The 27,998-nt window shown below is 34.5% G+C and overlaps 1 protein-coding gene across 1 annotated transcript; it reads left to right on the top strand.

Annotated features, from left to right (window-relative positions):
- The first annotated feature begins 974 nt into the window (after nt 1-974).
- Nucleotides 975-27,906, top strand: LOC105326487 (probable Na(+)/H(+) antiporter nhx-9). Its single transcript, XM_011426556.4, has 12 exons — nt 975-1,396; nt 8,362-8,828; nt 9,251-9,507; nt 10,056-10,273; nt 10,966-11,168; nt 16,496-16,585; nt 17,525-17,595; nt 21,450-21,620; nt 23,781-23,880; nt 24,382-24,532; nt 24,689-24,748; nt 25,861-27,906. Exons 1-12 carry the CDS (start codon nt 1,192-1,194, stop codon nt 26,949-26,951), a joined length of 3,084 nt encoding a protein of 1,027 aa, XP_011424858.3. The 5' UTR covers nt 975-1,191; the 3' UTR covers nt 26,952-27,906.
- Nucleotides 27,907-27,998: the final 92 nt, after the last annotated feature.

Below are 27,998 nucleotides of genomic sequence, written 5' to 3'. Positions count from 1 at the left end.
GTTAGAAAAAAATGAAATTTGGTCATGAATTTATAAATGTTTTTATTGATTCTCAGTAACTTTTGATTCTCGCTCTAAATGGTTCTCGGTTCTTTTAGATTCTTTTTCTAAGATTACACATGTACATGTATCGTAATCGTATGATTATTTTCACTTCCTGAAATTTGCTTTATTGATTAACTCGGTCCATGCGTTTTATTAATTTAGATATATTTTATTGACAATTATTGTTTATGTGAATTTCAGAGAGAATACTGGTATATCTCTCTAAGATGATGTATCAATTTAATGACAAAAAATACACAAGCTGCCAGATGAATCCTTTTGTTAAATCATTTTTTTTTTCTTTAATCCTTCACCTATCTGGTATCAACTCTTTGTCTAAGATAAAGATCGCTGACGAAATCTCTCGTAATGCGTTGTAAATAATGTCAGAATGTTGCACCGCAGGGAATGTTTCATGCGAAAAATTAAAGATATGATCCATCAGTTTTACCCAGGAAGTATTTTTACAGGACTTAGTTTATTGAAAATATCTTAATTTGCATTCATCAATAATGTATAATTCACATTACTTGCATTAATGTTAATCAATAATTCATTTGACGATGCGCCAGAAATAGCATAATCGTACATATAGGAATTTAAGCTTTGAAAATTATTTTAACTATGAAGAATCGTTTATGTTGGCGTGACCATCGTTTGATTGTTGTTTTCATTTTTCTCTGTCTTTTTTTTTTTAGTTTGTTTTAATCTTTGCTTTATGTAGCCACATTTTTTCTGTTCCAGTCATACTCGTGTAATAACAAGTTCATTATTGTCATTTCATGTTCCATAGTTCTTAACATAACGTATTATCATATGCACTAATTTTGGTGCCTTTTTGGTTCCTACTTGTACAATGTATTGCCTTGGGAGGAAATTTATCACCACGTGGCTAATTATGCAAATCGTCACTGCGCAAGCTCGACCGGATCCAAGGTGCGGGTCATAGCAATAGTGAACATCCGAAAGGAAAGTAGACGATGCGGTGACGGCGATAGACTAGGTACATGTACGGAGTTAAAAGCTGAAAAACTATTCAATTTTTATCAAAATGGAGGGTGAACTATGTCTCTAGAGTGGGTCAACTGTGATATCGAGCAACATTTTGACGAATTTCCACATATTTGAAGTGGATTTCATTGAAACATGAATTGGAAAGCTTTGTTCGGATTAGCGATCAGCTGTGTGCTGCTGTTGGCGCCGGCGAGGATCCTAGCCTCATCAGAGGCGGCGGCAGGGGGACACAACAATGGGACAGAACGGTACAAACTGGTGGTGTTTGATTTTGAGAGGGTGGAGCTACCCCTAGTCATTTGTCTCTGGATCCTGATCGTGGCGTTAGCCAAAATAGGTGCGTATTCAATCAAGAGGCTGTATCGATTTTACTGATTAGCCCATTATTCTGAAATGAAACAAATACTCATGGTTTTTAGACCTATATATAGACAGACCTAAGATATTCTTTTTTGTTGTAAAACTTTCTGTTCTTGCATTGACAGAATCACCGTCTGCAAACATTTGCAATAATATTTGACCCCTTCATCCAAATCAAGAATATTAAGTTTGGAATTATTCTCTTTTGAGAAGTGGACAAGCATGGCCTAGGCTATGCCTGTCCACTTCTCAAAAGAGAATAGGTTTTGAATATGCCCGACTCAATTTAACTATAAATCATTCTCATACAAAATCAATATTTAAAGAAAATAGTTCATGCACATAAACAAAAATTATGTGCACAATAGCAACATCCACCAGGGCTATAATGACCCGTTTGGGATATAATAGCCCAAATGGGACATACATTTAAAGTGCAAACGATAAAAAGTTTTGATTTTAATTGTTTTTATATAAATCCGCATAAGAATAGATGAAATGCAACAATTTTTGGTAAACAACTTTTTATGTAACCGTACTATTACGGAGATTGATCCCTCAGTATATCCAAAACTTCTTGGGGGTCAATCTTACAAACTATAGACATATGGAAAACCTTCATTACCAAAAGTTGTTGCATTTGATACACATTAATGCGGATTTATATCAAACATTTCAAAATCCAAATTTTTTTATTCTTTGCACTTGAAATTTATTTCCCATTTGGATTATCATATCCCAAACGGGCTATAATATCCCATTCGGGCGATTGGTCCAAACCTGTTTAATGCTTTTTCATCAGTTGTTGTAAGGCAGAAAGTCTTTGTTATAAAGAATGAATTAGCTTTTTATTACAAAAACATTGATATTTTGCTCTTTGTTGTGAAGAATTTGGAACCATTGACTCTTTGGAGAATGTGTGAGATCATCTACTTGTTAAAATCCAATATCTTTTTCACCCGTTATCTTCCGAGCTAGCTTTTGCGAGCTATGCCCTCAACCTGTTCCTGAGTAATACAAGAATGCAGTGTTTGATAAATATGAACTGTAAACAGCTGTCTATACAAAATTTCACAAGTATATATGATAGCGTAGATGAATTTGGTAGGTTAAAAGTCAACCAATATATTTGACATGAAGAAATGGGCTAATAAATTGATCAATTTGTTGGACAGAAAATTCAAGTCTTTTGACTGAAATTTGGTCATAATGATTGTTCAGTTAAAAAGCTAACTTCAAAGAAAAAGATATATGAAAGAAACACAGAAAAAACTTGCTTCTTTTGAAAGATGAAATTCTGAAACCAATGAAATATTCATAATAAAAGAGGAAATTACCATAATAGAAAAAAGACATTTGATGATTCAGACCATTTTGATACTTGACATTTGGGGATCGTCCTAATTATAGTTTCATCAGACTTTGAATGGGAAAAATATAGATAGAATTGTTACAGAATACATGATGTGTAGGATGCTCTGAGAACATACTATAACCATTTAATGTGTGAATCAGCAAGTCCTTTTTTTCCTGTGTGTTAATGCGTTTAGCCAACTTATGGCAGACTGTGTAACAATTGATAATTTTACCCCAGAGACCAGAGAAAATCTAGCCTGGAGTGATACCATATAGAAATGTGTAGGAGTAGACTTCCATGTTTTTATTTGACTTGGGGATAAAACATCAGATATCCGTGATAAATATTTAAAGATTTTTTATCCATTTTCTTGGAGACTTAAGTCTATATAAATCATTCGATGAAAAGTACAGTAATGCATCTAACAGGTTTCGCTAATTTCTGAAATTCATCTATTAAAACGGAGGTGCTTTCCAAGAATTTGCGTATATGTTTATAAAGTTCCTTACTTGATAATCTGACTGGTGTGAAAATGTTTAGATATAAGTGTTACACCCCTTATGTTTTGTTTGTACAAACAGCTTTATGTTATCAAGGAGGTGACTTGGCTTAGTTTACCTTTAGTATCTGCATGTCAAATGAGTTCACTGTGTAAGCACAAGAAGACAACAACAAAATTTACCCCCCAAAAATTTTTCATGAAAATTCGCCTACATACTGACAAGAAACTTGTTGAATTTCAATTACTATGCATATTCATTCACCCTGGTTGTAATTCGATTTAAGATAAATATTATCGGAGGAATATATAAACATTGTAGTTGAGTGGATGTTGACTCTACTTGCACTTTAGTGAACCAAAAGGCTTAAGTAACGGCCAGTTGCTGATTTGTTAGGAATTAGGACTCCATCTTTGGGTCTATATCTCTACCCTATCCCGTCTTTCTCCTCTGACATAGTACAGTATCCATGACTTGTTAGTTAGTATAATCGGCCCAACGATGTGTTCAATACGCATCTACACCCCTATGTTACATCACTGGTAAACTTGTGTGTCACCAACCAGCTTTTATGTAAATATGCTTTGCTAATGGCCCACTTGCATCACCAATAGACGTACACCGCCCTACTCCCAAGCTGTTACGCAAGTACTGAGAGGTTACAAGGGTGTAGACCAGTATTACCTGTATGTGGATAGATCATTATGAATAATAATTCTGAATGAGAAATGATCGACAGACTTCCCCCATCCCAGTTCATCTTCCCTATAAAAACCGTGATGAGTAAATTATTATTCCCTCTAAGGGAGGAAGGATATGTTGGCTATTTCGGACTCTGCCATAGGAGTTCATGCAATAATCTATAACAGCATTTTAATTAATATTTCAGTTCTAAATATTAAGTATTGCAGCACAGTTTTGCCTTGACAGTAGGTTGATTAATGTTAAGTGCTGACAAAGCTAGATTATACATGGAGCCTGAAAACTTAAAAAAAAACTCAGTCTACAAACATGTCAATATATTCAATATATAAAAGATAAACATATTAATTTACATATTAAAGTATACACACCTGCATCCACATTTAATCATCAAGGGGTTTGTTAATAGAAATTTAATAGACTAAATCTGTTTTTGGTAATAATTATGTTTGTCAGCTGAAATCTCAGTCTATGGTAAGCTATGTCTGTTTTATATTTTTGTGCTTTGTTCAGTCTTATATCTGTATTAATTGGCTAGGACAGGTTATATTGTACAGTATCACTGTATGTCTGTTTAACAACCTATTTAATGTCTACAAGTTTTACAGTCTACATGTATAATTTCTGCCTCCGATATCATATCCTTCTTTACTCCGTCATATATCACCCATAGACTTGTCAATACTGATATGAATTAAATTAATTTTGCTGAGGTAGTTGCCTTCTCACTTCTCAGAATAAATGCGTTAGTGTACACAACTTCATATTGCTGATGAATTTGACGCTTGATCATTTATAACATAATTACTGGGTATATTTTTAGACATTTCTGACCAAAGTTGGCCTAGATATTGGAAAGTCAAATTTCATGTCGTAGACAAATTAAAGAACCTAAATATCATGCCTCCCTCAAATGATCTCAAAAAATCACAGGTGCATGCATGTCCTTGGTAATCACATAATACCAGTACAGTATAACCTTGTTGTTGTGAAATATTTTAGTTTGGGTTCTGGGCCACCCCCTCATTCTCTGTTCAGAGTGAGTTGAAAGAGAATATGTGCTTTAGTGACTACATGTAGCACATTTTGTGAGTTGTGTTTTTTGTCGATGCTTAATGTATCAAAATAATGCAGAAGACAATGCATTTTTCAGAGGATTTGAGAGAAGTAAGGGAAAATTGTCAGGAGGTATCAAAATTCTAAAGTGCAGGTGTAATGGAGCCATATTAGAGCTCCTAGCTGGCACTAAAATCCATGTTCTTTGGTGCAGACGCAGCAAGGGATCAAGGCTCTAGAGCCAAATGCAGACAAGCTGGTCTGTTTTGACATGCAGATGGTACCCTTGGTGCTGACCTCTATAACCACCCACTCATATCATCAGATGCTGACATGAGATCTGTTATATCATTGTGCAATAGAAGAACTGCCGATCAAAAGCACAGTGTCTGCATGCCCAAATGTATTATTGATGATCCCAGCTTATATATGTGTCTGCAATTTAATTAAAGAAGTTAATGGGTTGTCACATAAAACAATGCATTCTCCCTTATTGTGTTCCATGTCTATTTAATTTATTGGGTTATATAAGACATTGCTAATGCCTGTAGAGCATCAAAAGGTATACAATTAACAATTTAGTTATGAAAAATTTTCAGATGTACAGACAGTAAGTCACTGGAGGGTGTCCTTTAAAAAAATTGAAATATAACCCTTTTAGTCAAAACGCAAGAGAAATGACTCCAGTTACGTTACATGAACCAAATTGGAGGAATTTATCAAATTCAGAGCGTAGACAATCTGATGAGCTGTGAGATGGAACCTCTCCAGCCTAATCCCATATGCCAGTGTTTGTAATCAAGGGTTTTTTATTGCGATGAATTGCAGGCATAGCATTACCTCTTTGTGTTTTACTGGGAATAAACAAGAGAAAAAAAGAGTCAATGGAAATTCCAAGAGTACATTATCAAAGTCTTTGCCTGAAGCACCAGTATTTTAAGCCAAAACCAATGCACGAGTACATGTACCAGGTTTTCAAACAAAAGTATAAGAGTTATTGCCCTTTAATCATAAGAGGTTTCAGATAGAAGGCATATCTGACAAGTATTATTATTAAAAATTGGCATAAACATAAGCTAAGTAGTATTCTGAGCTGTGAATAAGCAGACTAATTCTGATATCCATATTAACTGGCTAGATAAGTTTTAATAGCAGTCACTGCCACGGAATCTGCAGTTCTCTAGGTGTTAACATGTTGAACGAAGCTGCAAGACGCACAGTGTCTAAATTCAATCACTGATCATCCACTGACGTCAATATAGGCCCGAAATAACACGGATATTGACACAGAAATTGTTAATAAAACATCACAGAGTTTTTTTTTTCTTTTTATTATATATTTATTGGCCCAAAATTGTTGTCCTTCATGTTGTTAATTTTCATCCTGTGTGTTTAGGGTTGGAGAGGTGTTGATTGGATGGTATATAAATCTATAAGCACTTGCAGAAGACGTGTTTGATGCATGGAATTTTTCTGCATAAACTTTATATGCCTACATTAATGCATCAGCACTTACTTTTGCTTTACCTCAGTGAATATGAAAGTTTAGTATAATAAGGTGTAAATTCTTTGTTGAATTTTGGATATTTTTTAAAGGTATAATTTTCTGAGACATCTTTTTAAAAAATGTGTTTCTTATTCTATAGGGCACATATACTGGTACTTATTAATTTTTCATTGAAAAGAATTATTTCCACAAGTTTGACCTGTCTCTCATTAAATAAATTCTTAATTAATATAACTGTTACAATGTGTAATGTGATGCAAATTTCTGATTCTGTTTTAATATACCGGTAATTTTTCTCTTTAATATTCTTCTCCTCCACAGAGAAACATGCACATTATTCACTCATCAGCAAATTTGTTTTTTGAAGATCAGCTCTTCTTGTATTGTAAATTTTTTTAGATACTTTACGCAACCAACTTTTGAAACCAGATTTTATTTTTTGGGTTAAGTGCATGCTTCAAATTCAGCAATGTTATGTTTTTAAGTTTTCATGGAATTCTTGGTGTAAATATTTTAAATTCTATGCTAATATCTCGTCTAATCCTCAAATTCTGAGTGAATCTTTGCTTGGGTTCATGTTCATCCACAATGATTCTCAGATCAACAAGAGTGCAGATGTACTGTACTTTATAAATGCTTCGAGGATAGATTTTGTTAATACTACAGGTTCAATCAATATTGCTCTATGATTTCTCAACTGGTAAATGAATCTGGTAAACAAAAGTGTTGCAAAGTCAATTTTCTGTGTTTTGTAACATATACATTTGGAGTTTCTATAGTTAATTTATAAAACCATTTTACTAGGGTATGTAAACAGAGTTCATGTGACCGTAAACAGTTCAGGTCAAGCATTAATAAAACCTTTTGTCATATATAAACACCTGTGTTGGGACAGTATTCAGGTTTTGACCTTGGCGCTTGGTCAACCATCCATATATTTTGTCCATTTTTTATCTGGTCAGTTGTCCTGATTTTCCCTTGGGCTCCTGTACTTTAATTATAAGGTCAGAGAGCAGTGACCAGATTTTCACGCCATTAGTGCTGCATCTGTCAGATTGGTGGTTATGTATTGATAATCCTTGCCAGAATTCCCTAATAAACAGATACTGTATGTAGGACAAGCCAAGGCTAGATCCTGGACGATGTTGTTGGATAACAGTCACTGTCGAGATGCTGCCAGATATTGCCGGGATATAGTTACTATATCAAGATGAGATTTTTTTTGCTGACATAACTGTTTGCAAAAGATGTATACACATAGATCCCAATAGCTAAAACTGTATCAGAGAAATGCATGCAGGACTTCAAGAAAGTTACTTATTTCAATTTTTTGGGGTGAAATTTCTCCAAATCCAAGCTCTTTTTCCATTTAGTTTTCACCATTTTATATTGAAAGAATGGAAAACACATTACTGAGCATAAAAAGCATATACATTGTATTGTATACCCCCTCTGTTGAATTAACTTTTACACATTGAATCCTGATATTGACAAGAAGCAGGTGTAACAGATACGTCTGAAGGGAAATAAGGATAGGATTTTTGCAACCTGACTCATGGTTATTTGAAGGGTTTTTACGTTGTCATTTTTTTATTTTGTTGGTAAATGTTGATAAATAAAGTTATACAAAACCATGGATAAAATCCATTATCTCTGAGCATGGTTGCAATCAGAAGTGTCTGATGTCAAGGTTCTCAAGAAAAAGGGTGTTGATGCATCTTAATCGAAACAGTTTTTAAAGAAGATTTAAAGATCTTTTTACATGCATTTTTTTCAATCAATATGACATGTTCTGATAATGTTTTTGTTTCTTTGTGCAGCATTCCATTTGAATTCCAAGCTCCCTACAGTAATTCCAGAGAGTTGTCTCCTCGTTGTCATGGGCCTCGTTGTGGGGGCTCTTCTCCACTTCACCAACATTGCAAACACAGACGAGTATGTCCTGAATGCAGATGTCTTCTTCATCTACCTTCTTCCTCCCATCATCTTCGATGCGGGCTACTTCATGCCCGTGCGGGCATTTTTTGATAACCTGGGCACGATCCTATTGTTGGCCTTTATCAACACCTGTATCAGTGCTGGCCTCATCGCTGCCTGCCTATATGGCATCTCTCTCCTGGGCTGGTTCGGGAGGACCATCAGCATCTTGGACTGCTTCATCTTCAGCAGCCTCATTTCGGCTGTGGATCCAGTTGCGGTCCTCTCTGTGTTTGAGGAAATCCATGTGAATCAGATGCTTTACATCATTGTGTTTGGTGAATCACTGCTGAATGATGGTGTGACTGTGGTAAGTTACTTGTACAGTTAAATAAAAATGTTTTATAATAGCGAGGTTCCATGGATGACCAGTTTTTGATTTTGTGATACACATATGATCCTTTCTAACAGATAAGTTTATAAGACTTTTGGGAATGATATTACCGGTATACAAAGCAAATAATGACAGAAACTTAGTTTCAGTTACAGTAGTATACATATATGGTAAAGCAAATCACTTAAAGAGGAGTGCACTAAATTTTGTTGAATTATATAATTAATGTTAGCGGAGGTATTTACCCCAAAAAATGATATCAATATATGACATAATTCTTGCAGGTGTGTAGAATGAAGAGACATTTTGTTTACATCAAGACTTGATGTCATATATTACATAATTGTTGCTGTTTTGATAGTTTCGGATTTCAAACACTACAACAAATGTTTCTACAGGTGCTGTACCACATGTTTGAGGGATTCATTGAAATCGGAGAGTCCAACATCCAGTCCATCGATATAGTAACGGGACTGGGTTCCTTCTTCATCATTGCGATAGGAGGAACACTCATCGGCATTCTCTTTGGTTTCTTCGGAGGATTCATCACCAAGTATACGGAGCATGTTAAAGTCATCGAACCTCTCTTTGTGTTTGTCATCGGTTACCTAATGTACCTCACTGCTGAAATGTGTCACTTGTCCAGTATACTGGCGTACGTATTAAAGAAAATAATCTGCGTCTCACTGAATATTCTTTTCCGCAGTCACAATTTCAGCATTGTTACATGTACTATGATCCAAAAATCTGATATTGACATAGTTTCTGCAGAAATCTGTCATTAAGGGCTTTACAAATGACTAATCAAAGATGAAAAAAAAAGATGTTTTTGTAATGAAACAACAAGATTTAGGTCGTTCTTTCTAGAAATGTGTTTCATCTGTCATTAAGATTTTCTCTGAAAAGGATGTGATGATAATGATAAATTTTGTATTCTTTTTTGTTAATTAAAAATCAGCAATGTCAGTTTTTATGAAAAAACAGTCAGGATCTAACATTCTGTTATTAAAATTGTTAAAAAGACATTTTGACGTAATGTTATTCTTTGTCAATTTGTAAAATTACGTGTTCTGTCACAAAAAAAAACCTCTTAAGTGTTAGATATTGTCATTAAAAACATGACAGATTTCTTTCCTTTTTTTTTCTCGCTAATACGTTTTGTAACATCAGTTATTATCCCAGCTTTTGTCAATTTCCCAACAGATTATCCTTTGGTGGCATTGTACTGCGTCATTACTTGGAAGCCAACGTCTCGCGTTCCACTCGCACCAGCATTCGCTACTTCATGAAAATGTTGGCCAATATCAGCGAGACCATCATCTTCATGTTCCTAGGGCTGTCGGCTATAGTGGACACCTTGGACTGGAACCTGTCTTTCATCTTCTTTGCCCTTCTCTTCTGTCTGGTATTCAGAGTCCTAGGTATATATATGATTAATACGCTTATTCTTTGTTATTAATGGTAGAAGTATGAAATTTCAGCAAGACAAAATGATCTATGATAAATATAATTCCATTTCTATTAAAAACTGGTCCTGTATCATGACATTGAGCATTAATATTTTACGAGATTCTCTGCGTTTTCAAATAAATTAATCAATGCAGGGTCAGTATTGATGATTTGGTCATAAATATGTCAAATAGATAAATTATACCTAGTGTAATTGTTTTTAGTGAAACAAAAGCTAAGAATGTAACAAAAAGTTACAAATTGTTTCGAGAAAAGTTCATAGTTGAAAAATCAAGATTGATATTTGATATCTGGAAACAGAATGATTTTTGTTGTTGGTCATAGTTCCTGTCATACATTTGGTGCAAAATATATATTCTAACAAACAGGATGTGAGACCCTGTTTATTACACATATTTAGCGATGTTGTGGACGTGTGGTTTATCATTGTGATACACAAATCACCCATACATTTTGTTATGTATAAATGGATATAACAAAAACAATTAAGTCTAAAATTGAACCAATGATATTACCTATTTATAGGGGAAAACAACGTAAGAGGGTAATTGTAGCCAGACAGTAATTGATTCTAAGTTAGCTCAGCCAATTCCATCCATGTTTGTAATCTTCAGTGATACCTGTTAATTTGTTGTCTCTACAGGAGTCATGTTTTTATCGTGGATTCTAAATCGGCGTCGCCTGGTGAAGCTGACTGGTATTGACCAGTTCATCATGGCCTTTGGCGGACTTCGAGGTGGCATTGCATTCTGTTTAGCGCTTTCATTGGAGGAAGAGCTAGTTCCGGAAAAGAAGCTCTTTGTGACGGCAACCATTGTCATCGTATTTTTCACCGTGTTTGTGCAGGTGAGTAAAACGCAGAATATTGATATTCGGCAATTTACTATGGGGGCTCAGTATTCAACAAATTAACTATTGATTCACTTCATATTTTTAAAAAAAATATTTGTTATCTTTAAATTATCGTTTTATAAAGAAAATTTATTTACTTTCACTTTAAAATTTAAATGTTTTCCTACCGTAAATTCCTTATTTTATGATAGTACTTAATTCCGCAATTCCACTGTTTTGTATCAAATCGCGAGAATATAAAATCATGAGCATCAATTTTATGTTATATAAAGTTCAAAACTGTATGAAAAATAAAAGTGAGATTTTGAAATCAGCAAGGGCTGCTTCTGGAGATTTTATGCAGATTTTAATTCCTAGCATTTAATTAGGAATCTACAGTTTATCTTAATTTACATAAAGCTTTTCTTTTTAAGGGGATTTATGTAGTCTAAAAATGGCCATGACCATCAAATTAGATTTACGGAGGTGTAAATAATGCTGTGGTTTCATAAATATTCATTGAAAACCAATTTTCGTGGACTTTGTTGTTGAGCTGATCTACGAAATTAATTGTCATTGAAGAGCAATATCAAATTATAGTTTATTGTAGATATGATTTCATTGGTCACTAACTTAAAATTAGTAAACTCAGTGTATTATTTACTCTGGCACTTCAACAATTCAATAAATAGCATAGTATGTTGTATATAGCATACATACATATAGGTAGTTGACATAGGAACATGTATCATACTATTTTATATATTATTGCTAGAATAGTATGTGACATAGCATATATAGCCAACAAAGTATTTGACAAAGCATAGCAAAAATTGTATGTGGCATACAGCAATTAAAGCTATTGCTATCAGCATGTTTCAATAGTGAATTTAAAATATGGATAATTTGGTGCATGCTTGTTAACGAATGTCTTAGTTTGCATTTGATGGGAGAAAGCTGAAGTTTTCCTATCCAATCTTAATTTGTTGGGAGAAAATTTTAATGACTGAAGTACAGATATACATATACCCGGTACTTGTTTTCTGAACATACTAATTAGACACTAATTGATATATGTGCTGGAAAAACTTGGAGCAGGCTTATATAATTAAGGTTCAATGCTTCATAAGTCATGGAGATCGTGATTACCTGGACATACATGTAATGACTGGTAGACTAAGTATCAATATTTTTAGGTTATTGGTAATTAGTTCCTAATTGACAAATGTGAAAACTGCAAAGGGGTGTGTGCTTTCTCGGTCAACAAGAACTAGGCTACTTAGAGATGTTTATGTTTTTTTGAAATGTTGTTTTTGAGTGCACTAAAGCATGGAAGAAATAGGCAACATCAGCCGTCTAATGTTTTATGTTTCAGTTTCTTTTTTGTTCTTTAAGCACTTGTTTGAATAGATACTTGGTGATTTCGCCCTTGTTGTTCAAGGTGTTCTAGATAGGCCTGCTCTATAGGAAAACTCATCTCCAATTATGTTAGCTGTTACAACCCAGGCATCTTGCTTATGTCAATGTGCAGGCAACGAAATCTATAGAGATGTTCAAGATAATTAACTCACTCTGAAAGCCTATATACCTCTGACGTACATGTAGTTTGATTTTTTAACAGTTTGTGTTTTTTTGGTGTTAAATATAAGGCGATAAACAAGTTGCTCAGCGATCATATAACAGCGTCCAGTATTTATATAAGCACTGCATGTCTAGAAGTGGGGAATACTGAGGAAATGCTGTGAAAATACTAATATCTGTAAGTACATGATAGGTGTTCAGAGATGATGTATTTTCCTGGTTCATGTATATGACAACAGATATTTTAGGGGTCATTAACAGAAAAATAGCTTGTTGATGTGTTTGATATTATACATGTATATATAATTTCTACATTGATTTCCAAATTGAGTCTTTTTTGAGAAATTTGAGGGGTATTTAAAGAGACCCGAGCTGTCAATCATCAGAACTGTGAGTTGTAGTTTCTATAAAGACTATTGATGTGGAATGATAGAGTAGTTTATTCCAGTTTGTTTTGGTTTCGCTCAGCTCAATACAATACACTACGCAAGGAAGAACGGCAGGACGTAAATTTCTATCAGGTCTGATTTTCTCTTCTTTTAATCGGTATTGATTCTAATGTATCATTACAGATATTCCTATTTGTTTATTTTGCATAGAGAATTGAGGCATAGAATTTTTATTGGCATTTAGGGGTAGATTATTTTGAATCACTGCACTGAGAGTTCAATCGCGCTTTGCTTATATTTTGTATCAACAATTGTCAAAGTTATGTTAATTAAGGCAGATTGGGGCATACCCTCAATACCTGGTACAAGTCAGAGTAATTTGTAAAGAAATTTGTGTTACAGTTGATAAAGCTAAGTTGGCATATATTTGTTTGAAATCCGTAGAATTTTTTTTAGATGCATGCAGGTGATATTTTCCATCCATGTGGAATGATTTTTAGAGATAATTTTGTAGTAAAAGATATTTTGAAATGACTGCACGGTTTCATTCAATTTAATACACGACTTTTCCCTGCACATGATTATTGTTTTAGTTGCATGTACCAGAGAATATTGAGTTGTAAAATTTCGGAGGGGTCTCGCCTTCCTTTCACGCCCTAGTGATATACAAAAGTGAGCAATTATACTACCGTCTTAAAATATTTAGCAATTTTAAGCAACAAAATAATAATTTGAATAAAATATTAGAATTGATTAATTTGTTGATCTTCACAAGGTTATTGGCTCATTGCATCTGTCAAGTGTCTCCTGGCTGGTTTTACCGCATGGGGTTTTTCTGGGTCAAGTAAACATGTTATTACCTTACTTGTTTGAATTATAGGAGAGTGAGAATGAATATGATCATTTATGATTTTGCAATTTATGACTTAATGATGAATGTAAATCTTTTTCAAGAAACAACACATCAATGTGAATAGTTATTGAAGGGTGGCATGTGTTGTTCTTTGAGTAGCGCATTGGCTTAAACTGACTTGCCATAACGATGCCAGCTAGTTAACTATTTTTTATTATGATCCCAATATTTTTTTTGCAAGTTGTAATGAAATTATAAAAACTTAAAAATTTCTAATGTTTTTGGTTATTCGTGTTTATACCAGTATGTGTTTTCAATTCTAGCATATGTATATTGGTGTTTAATTTAATTTCAGCAGTACTATTAAAGGGCTTTAAATTTGACCTCTATTTAATTTGTAAGGGGATCTCGCTAGATTGTACTCTGTCCTAATTTTCAATTTCCGTCAGTTTTTGTCGATTTTATAAAGAGATCTAGTCCAACATTTTCATGTCAATTGGCCCCATTTTACCCAAAGAAATATATTGACAAGAATGAAAACAAATATGTTATGGGAATCTATAATGAGAAAATCTAAATATCTTATTCTTGGAATACATGTACTGCTAATGTTCTAAACATTATGATCCAGCAAGGAACTTGCAAAGCAAAAGCTTCATTTTTTATGCAGATATGTAAACAAGTTACCGGTAAATGACAAAATACAAATAATATTAAATTAATATGTATGAGTACCGGTAAGCATAAGAAATAAGATGTCAACTACACAAACAAAGCATGGTACGTGATAGAATACCTTATGTACCGTAACTGTTATTTTCTGCACGTAGACAAAAGATGTCTGAGTTATGCAAGCAATGCTGTCATTATTCCATATAGTACTTAAGTCGAAAAGTCAGCTTATAAAGTGTTATAAACTAGCTAATTTCAGGCTCAATGTGGTGCTGCTAAGTATTGGGCAGATAACTGAGGATTTTCAGTTAGACTTGACCCCTTATACCAACCAAGTCTCTTAGTAAGTACATGTACTCTAGAGCATTGATCATTATGTAGATGATGCAGCACTAGCCTCCGTTTTTCTGATTAAGCAGTGCCACCGACTTCCCACCCTGAGCTCGGTAATTGCCATGAATTACACAGGAGCTTGGGTAACCAGAAAAATAACTAAATTGCCTATAACTGATGACCTTTCAAAGCACCCTCAGAAAGGCGGTAATGAATTATGATTGTAAAACAAATTTGAGTAATTGTTTTTGTCTCAATATCTGTGCAGGGAGCATTTGTCTGCATGCCAATACAGTACAGTAACATGTTTATTCTTTAAGTATTAATAGTTATTAGATGATTTAGTAAATTGGACATCATGCAATCTGCCCTTACTTATTGTAAATAAATGATAAATGTGACCTGAGATATAAGTAAGTTACTGTGTCAGTCAGTGTGTGGAGTGTTTGCTCTGAAGTTGGCAATACTCACAGAATATATTTGCTCAATGACAGCATTATAAATTCAAGTTCGTTTTAAATAATTTGAATTGTGTTGGAGGCAAATCTTTTTGGCTCTAGCTATATTTATTGTCATGTATTCAATTTTTTGGAATACGCATATACAGTAATTTATCTTATGCTTCAATGTGACAAAATGTACTACTCATGCTTTGACATAGGAAATTGGATTTTTTTTGGGGGGTGAGGGGGGGGGGGGTCTGAGTGTTAATTTTGTTTGTCATAGAGGTTTGGAGGCTTATTTCGATAACTTAATTTTCAAAGGGGGGGGGGATGCAGAATATTCTGGACTCCATGACTCCTCCAACCCCTCCCCTGGATTGATCCGCGCTTGTTTGTAAGCCATCTGTATGAATATTAAGTTCTGTAATCCTTGACCATGTAGGTTTAATCCGTTTTTGATGTCACTGAGGTCACTTACATTGTAATCGGCCACTTACCCAGTGAATGGTCATTCAATTCCAAAATCCAATTAATCTGCTGTTCCAATTCATTAATGCGTTCATTGGGTAGGTATTTAAACTTTTTAAATGTGATGGGATCACAGTGCGGGCAGGGGGGTTATTATGTTTGGTGTTACATGTATTTTGAATTGAATCTTGATCCTCTCCCTTTATAATCACAAAAGCTCTCTTTGATTGTCATTTCCTTCTTGGGTGTATACATATTGTTGTGACGACATAAATCGCTAAAGAATGGCGAGGGTGTCTTCACTTTACAGGTTTGTGGAATTTTTTTCTGTTTTGTTTGTCAGGTATATTAGTGTCATATTTTTTGGGCTGGTATGAAACATATTTTGGGGGGAGGAAAGTTGGTTGTTACCACTTGCGATGTACAAGTTCAGCTGATGTTGAGGTTGATAACAGGAAGTACGTCCTTGTGACGGAGCATGCCTGAATGCCGTGCAGTGTGAAATCAATGAAGCTGTAGCTAGCTAGCTGGCTTATTAATGCATGTGGGGGTGAATATATAGCTGAGAAGACGAGCTGGTTCAGATCTGTTTTAATTTTTCAGGGAATCTCCATTAAACCTGTTGTAAATGCCCTCAAAGTGAAAAAAGAAGGGGATAATGACCCAAAAATGACAGAGAAAATTCAAGAATCTGTAAGTATTAAAACCATCTTCTTTCCCTTCATCAGCTGACTTCCATCTTTGTTATCTTTTGGGGGACAAAAACCCTTTTAATCATTATGTGATTCAGAAGATTTATCAAAAGATTTCAAAAACTTTAAATTTAGTCCACAAAGCATATGGATTTGGAAAATTAAAGAACCTTATAGTTCTCGTAGTCTGTGAAAGAAATTATGAGTTGGACAGTTGTACTGTCCTCCAGCCTTTTTTTTTTTTTTAATGTAATTTACTCAACATACGGAAGTCGTTGTAAACAATGTACATGAATTACTACGTAAAATAGGTCAAATCGTACATACTTTGACCCATGATCTGGTTTTATAGAAATGGGACAGGGTCAAATTATGATTGTAGTACATATATTTTCACAACTACAGGACAAGGTTAAATTATATACATTATGTTAAGTAAATGGACCATATTTTTTATGAATGATTGTATGCATCCATCATCATTATTGTTTATGTCACCTTTATATAGTTTGGTCAGAAATTGTCGCAATTAGTACTATGGTACTTAGATTATAGTAAAACGTTCTAAAGTATGGTTTTTGGGTCACACAACCTATAAAGTACAAATAAACTATTTTAGTGATTTTTACCAAGTATTATGTTCTATTTCCTATCATTGGTGACAAATTAGTTCACTCCACTATCAAATATATTTCCTGTTATTCATTATTTGTTTCTTTTAATTTGTGTGTAGCATGAATACAAATGTAACCGATAAACTGAAACTAAAATATTCAGAAAATAAGGACATAGTGTCTAGTGTTTCAAAATACATAGAAAATGGAAGGAAGCTGTATGTGGTATTTCATATCTTGACAAGTGTCCGTCCAGGATTGTCGATTAATGGAGTCAGTATCATGGAAGGGTTTCTCTGATGAGATTTCTCTTTTTTGACTTTCAGTTCATTGACCATATAATGGCAGGGATGGAGGGAATTACGAAGCATTCCAGTCACAACCTGATGCGTATCAAGTAAGTTAATTGTTTAATTATAGTCTTAATTATATTCGTGTTAATTAAAGTGTAATTAAGTATGTACTTATTGTGGCAGAGAAAAAAAAGGGGGGGGGGGGGCGGCAAGGCATGTCTACTGATATATACAGTTGAACTTATATATCTTGAACAGTGATATCTGGAATACAGTGGATATGTCAAAGTGATTTGTAAGTCCCAACCACTTATTTTTTTAATGTATTTTACCCTCGATATTTTGAATACTCAGATATCTCAAAGTTTTTAATCAGTCTCATCTAGTTAGGGACAATGAAGTTTGACTGTACTTGCGGTTTATTTGTACATACAGGTACAGTAATACGTGTACATTTACAGCAGACTGTGGTAGACCAATAGATCATGATCTAGAGTAGACTGTAGGAGGATGTATTGCTAAGTCATTTTTATATAATAATGTATGGATTGAAATAGTACTCTTCATTTCACAGGTGATATTGATTTTTATTCATTTTTTTTGTTCGTAATATAAAAAAATCCAATTTCTTGTTCACGTCATTGACCACTATCAATCCCACACAGCTGCGTCCAGGGTCTCTCCATTCATTGAGTGTCTGGCACTCTGCACTTATTGAGTGTCAGCTAGCAGAAACTTTTCATGTAAAGCTAGAAAATCAGTGATCGATCACACATATTAAAGGGGCATGGTCATGATTTTGGTCAAATTTTATATTTACTGTTTACAGATGCATTTCTAATGATCAACCAAAAGTTTGACTGTCAGTTGTACAGGGATATACAGAGCTCACTCTAAATTATCTAACTGCTTAATCGTTTAAAACATAAATAAACAGTTCTTAGCATTTGTTACTTTCATTTTAGGTCTAAAACTGGAATTTTCACTTTAACATTCAAAATCTTAACTAAAACATGGCCTGAGATTTGTTTACACAAAATAGAATTGTGAGCTCAATATCTCGCTTATAACACAATGACTAACAGTAACACTCATATTTTGGTTGAGTATTGTAAATACCTTACTGAAACATTGTAAACATTATAAATAGGAAAAATAATTTTTGACTAAAATCATGACGATGCCCCTTTAAGAGATGGTACGAAATTGCAGCAGTGAGTAATTGCGAGATACATAAGGTCCTGTTGTACTACGCACTTTGTTTTGTCACTGATTGACTTTTAATATTGTTTCACAATGAATGTATCAATTTACTTAAGATAAACTTATCCTTGTTTAAGTCAAATTAGCCTTCTGTTTCGGGATATATTTGAATAACGCCCTAATGAGTAGTACAGTATAGTCATAATTATTTGTAATTCAAATTAAATCACCCATGAAATGTCAGCTGTTGATACAGTCGTAAAATAGCTAGGAGTTTGGGGCTTAGTTTTGTGGCCATGTAAACTCACAGTACATCCAGCTTCTGGTGCCCATTTGGGGGAGTGATAAACTGTGTAATTACTTTGACAAGATGAAGTAGGTGTGTGTGTGTTCCTAATCTTCAGTGTCTACTGACCATAAATCTGTGACCCAGCCATTATGATGATGGCTTCTGTCTAGATTGGCTTACTTCTGTAGGTCCCAGATAGGGAAGTGATAGATGGTAAGCTAGCTGGTCACTATAGTCCATATATATATAGGTCATCAGGAGGTTTATAAATTTGGGTCGTCTTATTAAGTCTTCATCATTTCTAGTTAAACCCTGATCCCAGATAACAGAACTGAGTGTGCTTTAGTATTAATTGTCTCATAAAGATCTTGGGGTTGTTATTGGTTCAACAAAAGTATGTCAGATTAATTTTCTTAACAAAAAAAAAAGATGTAAGAAAAATTAATCCTCTTGTCCAACAGCTTTATCATAATCCTTATCGGGCTGTATTAAATGTAATTAAATGGTCACGGACTAGGTCCCTGATTTTAAACGATTACGTCCTTGACATTTAGTAGAAGTGCATGATCACACAAACAGAACGGATTGCTTTTAATGTGTGGTGATGTTCTCACTTTGTGTGTTCTTATACGTATAAATATTCATGAGATATAATTTCCACGAAAAAGTTAAGTATGTACTAACTTGTACTTCTATTCAGCAGTTGAAGATCAAAATATTTTTATAGCAATTTTCACACTCTTTCTTTTCGGATGTCACAATGTCAGCTCAAGAGCACGTTTATTTTTTACATAGTGATAGTTTTACAATTATATAAAGTTTAAAATGCTGAAAATGGCTGGGTATTTTTTTTTTAGTTATTCCTTTTATGGATTAGAAGATGACAATTAGAAACCAAATTTGTTTGGCAGCTTATTTTAGTTAATACCAGTAGACAGTATTCTCCCAGTATGCTGGGTTTCCATTTCTTAGCACACAAGGGACAGATATATCAGGCACTTGTCTCTCTCCACTTAATTGTCAGTGTGTCTTTATTCTAGCAATTATTGATCTAACAATTGCATGACGGAAAGGAAAATATCAAATTCTTGCAATTTATTTTGTGAAGGAAATTAATGGTATGCCTTCAGTCCTGAATTCTGTGTGTCAGCTGAATATGGTCGAGGTTAAAACAGGATAACAATAGAAGCGTAACTGTATGGTGATCATGTGGTAATTCCTCTGAAGGGTTTTGAGTTTCCCATCCTTACGGTTTTCTCACGAGAGAAGAGAAAGAAAATTCATCACTTCTAAACTTATATCAGTGGGAATGTCCGGAGATAATGAAGATAATGTGAGACAATCTAGATTTGCTATGGTTAACTTTTCGGAGAGAGTATGGATGGGTAAGTTATGCATATACTGGTAATGAAAACACCAGGTAATGATGATGATGATGATGATGATGGCAATGTTAATGATGATGATAGAGGAGGAGGAAGAGGAGGAGGAGGATAATTCTTCACATACAGTGTTGTATGGAGTGATATAACAAGCTGTGGAGGCTGACATAACTGTCTCCCTACGCTGGGAAGTGCACTTAGTTCTGGCTCTGTTTTTTTTACAAGTCATTACAAGATCCTCTGTGATAATCAAAATCAATTCTCCTCCGTTTGCTGTAAAATTTCACTTTGTTAAGCCTGCTGGGAACGATTGGCTCTCTTTTACTTGCTGCAGGTTTTGCAAGTCATGTTATTGACAAAACGGTCCTTTTTTTTATGGGCAACGTACCAATTTATGAAACAAAATTAAAATTTTTGGGTCAAGATTTGTTTTGGGTGCTTGGTTTCTTGTGGGAACAGTTATTGAGTATATTGAGATAGAGTTTTTGTGTATTTGTAGGTAGACAATATGATTTTAAAATCAGTTGTAGATTGGTTTTGAATCCATTGATATATGATGCGCTTTTAAAGATTGAAATACTTATTTATCATATTTCGGGCTTTTGTTTGACACTTCTTAATCATATTTGGATTGTGTTTTCTTTTAACCAAATCACATTGGATGTACGTCAAACCTTTTTTACTGATGTGAAAATTATTATAAGTGTCTTTGAATGTGGTTATGTTATATGAGATATTGATTGTGAAACTTGAATGAGATTTTCAGGGCACATAGGAAGTAAAAAAAACTTAATTGCCATGCATGTACCAGGTACTTATTTCTTAGGAAGTCGAAGGAGGAATTGCTTTTGCTATAATCACTGGGAAAAAGTACATTATAGTTATGAAAGCAAGTTGAATGAACGGATGACCAATTTATAAGTGCTCCTTTCAGTTGAAATTTATCAGATTTGATCTTCATTCACAGGAGGAAAAACCTGTAGATCCACTCCCAGATTTCAGAGTTCTCCATTCTTAAAGTGACCTAATGCCCTTTTAGGGGTTTGCCTGATAAAGTCCTTTATCTTGAGCCTTTTATTTACAGATTCCGGCATTTTAATCACAACTACCTGAAGCCCCTGTTCAACAAAGAAGTCCCCCAGACAAAGGCAAAGAAGGTGTTGGAGGTGTACCACACAATCAGTGTCGCGGAAGCTCTTGACCAGATCGGCAATGAAGTGGACGTCAACCAGAAAAAGCCTCTTGTTAGCACAGGGTAAGTTCCGTTTTTTTTTTTTATTGTATAAACACATGGTTACTTGGTAGAACAAAGAAATAAAAATATCGTCAGGTGGCACAGGGCAGCCATGTTTGAACTGTAATGTTGATTTTGGCTGAAGCTATAGAGTTGAAGGCTACCTGGTACATAAAATTAGTGTTTATTTAGCAAAATTGATTGACGGTTGGAAATCAGAATAGAGTTACAAAACTGATTGCTGCTGGCATTGAAAAGAATCTGTTATCATTTATGTTTCACCTAATGGAACTTGGTATTGTGCTCTTAGAAATCCCTCCATTCAAATATTAATAGCCTTCGAAGTTGGATTAGCCAAGAAACTAAAAATATCTCACTGATAGAATTGTATCAGGTGGATTAAGAGTTTGCAAGAAGCCTTACCAGTGTACATTGTGCCTTATTTTCTAGCTCGAAGCGATAAAAAAAAAATTCTTTTGTTATTGTTTTGTTCTTAATCATCCTAGGGCAGTTTAAATTTACATAGACAAAGCATGTAAGTCCCCTTTGGCTTTGTGTAGTTAGGAATAAAAAATTGCAGATTAATGGGTTTTATCCAAAATGTCAATACTATCTACCTTCTTATCCGGTGATGACTCTCAGTGTCGGAATTTTATCAGACTTACTCATATATAGGTTCAGCAGAATTTTGAGAAATTTTAAATACTTTAGTCTAACGTTTTCAAACAGCTGACGAGAGGTTCTTGGGTCATGAGTATGTTTAAATGTATGTCAATAGAAGTCATTCAACTTGTAACACCCACTCAGGTGCTCCCGCAGATCTATTCATTTTGAAAGAATTGAAAAAATGGTTTTGACAATGCTTATATGTTCAAAGCTATGTTATTGTCTCGTGGCTTTGGACATTATCTGGTTTGAAATTTGAAAGAAAAAGATATGCTTAATTTATGAATGCATGGTCAAAATGGAGGGATCTAACTGTGCTACCTGAAAGATAATTATGTAAGAGAGGATTGTAAAAGGTTGTCTTTATCCAGTAGACCATGACAAATTCAACATACACATGGTTAGGTAAGAATTCATTACTTAACCCTGTTACAAATCTACTGCGCAAATATAAAAAGCACACACTGAGTCTCCACGCACTTTAGACTGATATGGCCCATGTGTTTATGGGTCACCGGGGGTTGTGAGGATTTGTACTGAGATATTTTGACTGTGAGAGTGCTCGAGCTCTTTAGCCAGACTTCCTTTTGAGTACAGACAGGTAATGGAAGATTTTGATTTTTTGGTTACTTCATACTGCAATTGTTAATCAATAGAAGGAAGTAAATTGTGGATGGCTAGCTAATCAGAATGGTAGCTGGTTTTTGCTGGCTCTAGAGTAGCGATGTTATTCTGGTCTGTTTTCTTTGAACATGGATTAAATGCTGCGTGCACTTTTGGGATGACAAATTAAGCTATAAATGTAAAAGGATTTTTTTTAAAGTACAAAGGTGTATGTGTTCTAGGAGAGAGAGAGAGAGAGAGAGAGAGAGAGAGAGAGAGAGAGAGAGAGAGAGAGAGAGCATTCACCTTTATATTGTTTAAAAAAAGAAATCGTTATAAGGGGTATAGGAACTAATTTTAGGAGCAATAGAGGTCTGAGTAATAAATAAAATATTATGCAACACACAGGATTTGCTGATCCCTCGGATAAGGGTGGTAAATCATGAAGGATAGATATATAGGCAATATAAGAAGCTCGTGCAAATTGAAAAAAAGAAAGAAAGAGAAATCAATGCTATCACCTTGATCAGCACTGGAACCATGGGCAGACTCTCATGCTCAGATTCAATTTGGGCTGATAAAATTGTTGAAGGTTTTATTATTTATTTGCTCTTAAGTAAGACTTGCAATTAAAAGACTCGAAATGGAAATAGGACAGGACCTTGCTGCCATATAAAGTTGGTGGGATATGCAAAATAACAGACACTTTGAGTGTCATCAGTTGTGATTTATAGGGGGAGGTGCATTCATAAGGTATATTTTTTCGGGGGCCAGGGTCTTTGGATGAGAGAATGCGCCCTAGAGGATGACATTTCGTTAGTTACAATTCACCACATAAGACGTAAGTTTGTGGTAGCTGTGACATCTAAAACTGACTGACCCGGTTTAACGTCTGTGTTCTCTTGTTTACAGGGCTTCAAATGTGTACAGAAGAACTCCGTCGGGCTTTGTAAACTCGGGTTTCCGTGGAGAGAGCATGGCCAATGAACAACTGGAAACTTCAAATCAAAATGTAAGAGTTTTGTTTGGTTTATCCTTTGTATTAAGAAGGAATTTGTTACATTGTCAGTATTCACATAGGATTTGAACTCTTAAGAAATCTTTATTTTTAATTAATGGTTTATTCTTTTGGATAACGACTTTTGATTTGATTATGGATTGTTGAGGGCAGTGAATTTTAATTTCTTTAGTGGAATATTATTCATCTGGTGTCTTGCTTTTTCAAATTATTTTTTGATACATATGACAAAGAATAAAATTTCTGTTATATTCAATTTTTTGCGTATGAATTTACAAGTGCCAAGATATTGTATGTATTAAAAACAATATATAGGTAAAGACTTTAGAATCAAATTTGGTCACAGATGTTTCAAATGGGCATTTTATTTTAATTTTAATATTATGAAACATAAGAAACCAAAACATTTTTAAAATGCGGCAATGTCTAAATGCTTAATGTATGCTGACGATTGTAGATAATTTGATATTAATTCATTTATCATACGTAATACAGGAGTCTGGGTCAGTGAACACAGAGGGATCTCCAATTATATACAAGTGCGTGGAAGATCCTGTTGTCAGGGAAACAGTGGTCATGGAGAGACCCAGGACATCCCCACCTGTGGGAGGGGGAAGCAATACAGCGGAAAAAGGAACAGCCAATGGTATGTACCTTTACATTAAAAAAACCCTGAATAGAGATGTTTTTTCTCTACATTCGTGTGATGCCAGTTTTAAAACTTAATTTTAGCCGCCTTGGGTTAAACTTTGTTTGTGCATATGTATACCAGTGTATATTTACTCTTGACTTTTGTTTGCAGGTGAAGATAGTGAAGAATTTGAAAATGTCACCATTACATTCAAACAGCCATTGGACAATGGTAAATAATTCTTGTGACTGGTGTGGACTAATTATAGCATGTTTGTTATGTGATGGGCTTTTGTAATCTAGCTGAATCATGGTTTTTCAGTTGCATTTATCATTTATTTTGAATCATCTTGACCATGGGAACAAATTTTGAATTTTTTTTTTCTAATGCTTAACATGATGTTTAGGTCACCCTGTTTTGTAGTTCTAAATACATGTAGATTGTTGTACTTCTAAGTAAATTGTTTATTTTACTAATATCAGTTCACTATATCTAGGGTAATTGAGTTTGTTTTATAAACCTGATTATATATACATGTAAGTGTCTGCTTCTGCTGATACTTTTGGAACAACTTTTAATATTTTCTAGCAGTATACAACAAACATTTAATCACATTGTAACAACTTTGTATTTATGTTGTGTCTGCACATCTGCATGATGATATACAGTATATAGTCCATTTTGTTTTCTTCTTACTAATATACTAGATGGCACCTGACCCAAAATGAAAAAAAAGTGAGAAGGGGAACAATCAATCATTTTTGAAATTTCACATTTAAATCTGCTTTCTCAACGATAGCTTATTGTAGTTAAATTAACATACAAGACTGATTTTGTTGAATTTAAAAGTAACAGTCTTTGCAATTAAAACACATCCAACACATTGACAGCATCGATTGAAAAAGGGGGAGGGGTCAGGTGCTAGTCCAATGCTGGAATATTTGTATATTAATGAATTAAAACATACCTGTGTGATATTCTAACAAAGTCTCTATACTCATCAAAATATAACCTTGTATTTTGTACATTTACTAACTGTCAATGTGATATCTAACTTTTCTTTATATATCTTTGCTGGGTTTTTGTGAATATTTTTTGTTTGTTTGGTTGGGTTTTTTTTTCGTTTGTTTGTATTACATATTCAAGACTACATAATCAAACAAAGAATGCAAATGATGTAATGTATTGAAAAAAAATATTTCTACACATAATTTATTGTAATTCATGTAATATTTATATGAGATAATCATTTCCATGACAAAAGAATTGTAACAGTATTAGAAATTATTAAAGCACACTGAAATCAAGTAGTAGACTGAGAAAGTTTTGTTTCTTATCACTAGCTGTTGGAGTGGAACAGAACACAGAAATTTCTGACTTCTCATCTGAGAGTTTTTCCTACGGAGACACTATGTCAGAACCATCCACGATCACCTATGCAAACGAAGAAGAAACACCAAACACTGTCACACCATTGGAACTTCCCTTACCTTGGAAGACACCTTCCCATCATTCCAACATTGAAACACATGATGTAGTCACCAATAGTGAACTGCCCAATGGTGAATTGCCTAAGGCAATGGAACCAGTGGGCACCGCAGCTGAATCTTTTTTCCCGTGGAGAAATTTCCCACGGGATCCTATTCCGTTTTCCACATCACTTGCTTACTCTGATGACAGTGCCCCAGTGGTTGCAGAGGCCCCTACGTGGGTGAATAACCTCTCGTACAGTCATCTGAAGGAGTCGGGGTCTCCCTATGCCTCGCCTGAAATGACCTTAATTCCAGTGTCCCGGCACATGCATACATCAGTCTTTGACGTATTCAAGACGGATCAGATTGGAAAGTGTCTGGATGCCTGTGTTGCTAAGTTACAAACTGCTTTGGATGAGACTGATAGCAAGAGCCATCAGTCTGGAGATACTCTTCCACCTCCGTGGAGTCACCATAATGACAGTGTGGATGATCTTCCAGTGCCATCTATGATTGACAACTTTGGAGTCAAAAATAAACTCCTCATGTCCAATCATACTGCACCTCCTCCATCCCATCACGTCATATTACCTACAGTGCATTTCTCAGGGGAAGGCTCTGTCTCTCAGAGTCACAGTGATGATGGGGAAACCCCCAGGCAATTGAAATCTCTACCTGGCTCTGCCTCAGCTCCCGATCTGCCAAAACACTTTCAATTGATCGAGCCAATGACGAAATCCCGCCTCCATTCCGAGTCCATGTTGGAGGATCTGGACTTCCATGACCAAGCGGTATCGCGCGTCAACGAATGGCTGTCGGCCACTATCAGCGAAGAAGACGGAATCGTTATACCGATCCATGTCCCCACCCCTGAGCTCTCCAGTGACAATGACGCGGACTGTAGCAGCGAGGGGGAGGGGGATGATGATGAAGGCTGGGACTTTGATAGGGATGACTTATGATGACCGCCCTCATTCTAGTCTACAATACTCAATTGTCTTTCCAGATATGTTTATATGGACACCTATTGTGTATTGCTAGTCGATGTGTGTCTAGTGATTGATAACTGTTTTGTTTTATTTTCTTTTTTAATCAAATGGAGGACTTTCATCAACTCTTTAGAGCAATACTGCCTCGTACACGTATACATTTATAGAGGATGAGCGTCGCCCATCTTTTTATTCCATTCAATTCATTGAATATCAGTCTCTTCAAAGTGACTATTGACGGTTAAACATATTCATTAAACATGAGCTTATTAGGTATTATAGTAAATGAAAATGCAGGGAAATTTCTTTGAAATTTGCTTTCATGGTTGAAATTTCAGTCGATGAATTTCTAACATTATTGACATTGGAATGACAAGCCACATATATTACCTCCTCAAAAATATGATAATTAATTTTGAAACTTTGATCTCAGGTTGTTTGAAGTATATTGTTTGAAGTAAAATTATCTTGTTAATATCTGTGCATATTATCAGTGATTCATCATGTCCACATTATAATAAAAACAGCCTAAAATTTGGGCTTCTCATTAACTATGCTGTCTACAAAATTCCTTTCTATGAAAGGACCCTTCAAAAATATGTATACATTTTTGTTCATTTCTTGATAACTGAACATGAACATTATCTCCTTAATAATTTTGAGTGAAGAAATAAGTGCAATAACAAACATCGTCCCGAGGTGAAAAATGAAGTATTAATATATATTTCAAGATGAAATTGCATTTAATATTTATGACATATCATGACAGCATTTCTGCATTAATATTATTGATATGAAATTGTGGTGATGTATTAAAGTAAAAAATTGTGTATGTATGATCAAAGGTAGATGTTCAAGAATTTCTTCCTAGTATTATACATTGACTGAAGATTGAATAAAAAATAATAAATAAATATAAAATATTTTCTTTCTGATTCTATATATGAAGTGAATGCTTTATGCAAGTTGTAGCGAACAGAATTTTCTTGTGCAATACTACCAGGTATTCATTTTCAAATT

Source organism: Magallana gigas, chromosome 3 (assembly GCF_963853765.1).
Source record: "Magallana gigas chromosome 3, xbMagGiga1.1, whole genome shotgun sequence".
NCBI classification, from domain to species: domain Eukaryota; kingdom Metazoa; phylum Mollusca; class Bivalvia; order Ostreida; family Ostreidae; genus Magallana; species Magallana gigas.
Note: the sequence above shows the minus strand (reverse complement) of the source record. Positions and strands in the feature narration are given on the sequence as shown.